This window comes from Octopus bimaculoides, chromosome 5 (assembly GCF_001194135.2).
Source record: "Octopus bimaculoides isolate UCB-OBI-ISO-001 chromosome 5, ASM119413v2, whole genome shotgun sequence".
In the NCBI taxonomy this organism is placed as follows: domain Eukaryota; kingdom Metazoa; phylum Mollusca; class Cephalopoda; order Octopoda; family Octopodidae; genus Octopus; species Octopus bimaculoides.
Genome location: NC_068985.1, coordinates 124667133 through 124670599, shown reverse-complemented (window position 1 = coordinate 124670599; position 3467 = coordinate 124667133). Strand labels below are relative to the sequence as shown.

At 33.6% G+C, this 3467-nt stretch overlaps 1 protein-coding gene across 1 annotated transcript in view; it reads right to left on the bottom strand.

The window, feature by feature from the left end:
• Positions 1-3467, bottom strand: part of LOC106872983 (uncharacterized) — a 30826-nt gene that overhangs the window by 19888 nt on the left and 7471 nt on the right. The window contains exon 2 of the mRNA XM_052967993.1: positions 293-411. Within this exon, the coding sequence (XP_052823953.1) occupies positions 293-368 (76 nt within the window). The 5' untranslated portion in view covers positions 369-411. The remainder of the gene's footprint in view (positions 1-292; positions 412-3467) is intronic.

The window sequence follows — 3467 nt, the reverse complement described above, 5'->3', positions numbered from 1 at the left end:
AGTAGTAGTAGTAGTAGTAGTAGGCGCAAGCTTGTTGTTGTTGTTGTGGTGGTGGTGGTGGTGGTGGTGTTCATGGATGGTTGAGGTGTTGGTGGTAATGATGACTGCATGTGATACTTGTAATGAAGGAAAGGATGATGATAAATTTGGTCGTTGTAATAGTGATTATGAGCAAATATGACAATGATGATGTTGGAGGTGGTAGTGATAAAGATGATGAGGATGAAACACACATATATGCACTCATGTACACACACACACACACACAATAAATTTTCCATTTTAGTTTTACCTGGTTGTAGAGAGTTCACTTTTGTAGCAATTTGAGGGAACTGCTCCGTCATCACTTTGTTTAGCCGTAGAATCATGGTGCCAAACTTATTTCCCACAAACTCATCCACAGATTCAAAACTAGAGTAATTCATAAAAGAACAAAAATTATTATGGAATCAAAATGTATTGACAATATGGGTGCATACTTTGGTGAATAAAACTATTCTTTGTATTTACAAAACATTAGCAAACTTTTTTTTCTTTTCTACAAATTTCATACTTGACAACCTAATACGTCATGTGAATACATTGATTAAACCTCTGCTGCGTAATTTATCTATACCAACCTGTAGCAGGATATAAAAGTTTTGACACAATTTCACATCAAGAGTCTTGCAAAAACAAATACATGAATACAAATATATATTTTTTATTTTTGTTATTATGATATTTAATTACAATTTGGTGTAATCATTTAAGTTATGACATAACTGATAATTTCTGGTACTTTGGTTAATATCCAATTAAATGACTACAGGAAATTATTGGTAGTTTGTGTCAACAAGAAATAATTAAAAAGTCCTACTAGATAGTTTTGTTGGCAATAGATTAACATTGGGAAAATCCTAAATGTTATACCAGTTTCCACATCAGAAAAATCTGAGATCTTATGACCCAATAATTTGTGAAACTTGATCAGTGCTAGACAGCAGCAACTTCAATTGTTAGGGATTAGTTGTTCTTTCATGTTTCATTTTTCAATGGAAGGTGGGTGTAAAGAAGAGCCTTCCCTGAACTGACACAACTCAACTCTTTTTATAGTGGCATGAAACACAAATTCTATGAACTGTTGTGGTTTAGCTCTATGTCTAACCATGAGGATTCTGCCTTGTTTATCCATTCCAAAATGTTAAGATGCAAATTTGAAAGAGATTTAGTTAATAAATGAAGTAACAAAAGAGAATAGAGCCTTACATGGAAGTTCAACCTACTAGAAATAGCAGCTAAATCTCTCTCCAATCACAACCTAATATTTTGAAAAAGACTTAAAGCCAGAATAGTAACATCTTTTGTCAAACAATCTGCTCAGTCAAGGTTGATGTAGAGTTAAACAATAATGACAATAATTAATAAAATTGGTATAACACAAGAAGAGAAGTTTTTTAAACTTCAAGCAAGATCTTTCTTACCCTCTACCCCACTTACCAATACCTAAGATTTAAAAAAATTGTAAGCAGGCTTAAATCCTGACAATCGAAATCCCTACTGTATAGTCTCATCAAATATCATCAGTTATTAGGCCATGAAGTTTCAGATTTTTCTGACATAATTTTCCTACTGTTTACTGTAGCATAAATAAAGCTGTCGGGTGCTTTTGTTTTTGTTGGGTGTTTTATTTACTTGCTCAATACAATAATAGGGGCCATTGATAAAAGTGAAAGTACATTAAGTATTAATATACAGAGTATGTAATAAATTTAAATGAATATACAGAAAAAATAATTTTATAGATGCAAGAAGAAAAAGAAAAAGAAGAAGGGCAAAACAAAATAATTGTTTTTTAACCTTTAGCATTCAGATTATTCGGTCAAATGTAATGCTTATGTATTCACATTGCTTTGAATTAATTAGGCATTGTCTTATAGCTTCAAGATTTGAATGACGTGATTGTTTATCTTTAGAATGATATTGTAGGGTTGCCATGAGAGGCCAGCTCTCACCAGTTTGAAGATGAAACAGGTAGAACATTTAGGTTGGATATGGCTGGTTTAAATGCTAAAGTGTTAAAACAAGATGTTCCAATTTTTATCATCATCATCATCATCATTTAACGTCCGCTTTCCATGCTAGCATGGGTTGGACGATTTGACTGAGGACTGGTGAAACCAGATGGCTACACCAGGCTCCAATCTGATTTGGCAGAGTTTCTACAGCTGGATGCCCTTCCTAATGCCAACTACTCCAAGATTTTAATAAATTGTATTTAGGCTGGAAAGAGACGGGCTAATTAATGATTCCCTTGATAAACCTGGTCAAAACTAACTAAATAAGTCAGTCTTTCCTTAAATCTAAAAATAAGAATAAGCTTCAAAAACTAAGGTGGAAAGTTAGGTCCAGATAGGAATAACTCTAACAGAAAAAATTAGCAAACAGTTATATCTTGGTGCCAAGAACTAGGAGTAGGAGGTACATTTATTTGGTCTTTTAAGGATTGAAAAAAAATTTTTGAGAAAGGCCATGTTGTTAACCATTTTATACTCAAAAACTAAATCTCTTAAAGCATGTCTCAGTTTCAAGAGACCACAATTTTACTTCACTCAAAGCAATCACAAGTACCCAAGGTGTAAACGAGTAAATCACAAGTACCCAAGGTACACAAGTACCCAAGGTACACAAGTACCCAAGCATCACAAGTACCCAAGGTGTAAATGTCTTTGAACCTGTACAATTTTGTTAATGCTTTGAATACAAGAGGGATTCCAAATCTCATACTCCAATTTGGTACCATACACTTATTTACATCTAACAAAGATTTTTGTACACATGAATACACTTTTCTCTTTACTTTTTGATATCATTTACCTATCCTTGCCAATATAGAATTAGCTTTATTAGAAATGTCCAGGTCACACACACACACACATACATACATGGAATACATTCATAAACACCAACTCAAGGAATACTGGTGGAATATTCCCATCAAAACTTCTGTCAAATGTAAATATAACAGGCCAGATATTGTTGTTTGGGACAAAGGGGCAAAGGTATGTACCATCATAGAAGTCAGCCTACCCTGCAGATATAAATATCTCTTTGAAAATCAAAGAAAAAGAGGATATCTATGGATAACTGCCTCGAAACCTCCAGCTTCTCTATCCAGACTATGAATTCATATTCATAATTGGAGCATTAGGTTTTGTTAGTAAATGCTTAAAGGAGAATCTGGATAAACTGGGATTTTCAGAAAGGAAAATTAACCGGCTGATTCATACATTACAAGTGCAATCTGTGAGTGGAACAATAAAAAATATGCAAGACTTTTCTCAAGTTCCCCATGTGAATTTGTCTGTGTTAACTACAACCCAAAGATGGAGCCTTGTATCTTTGTTGGGAACTGGCTCCCTCCTCAGTGGAAGATTTATAATAATTAAAAAATAGAAGACATACATACATACACACATACATACACA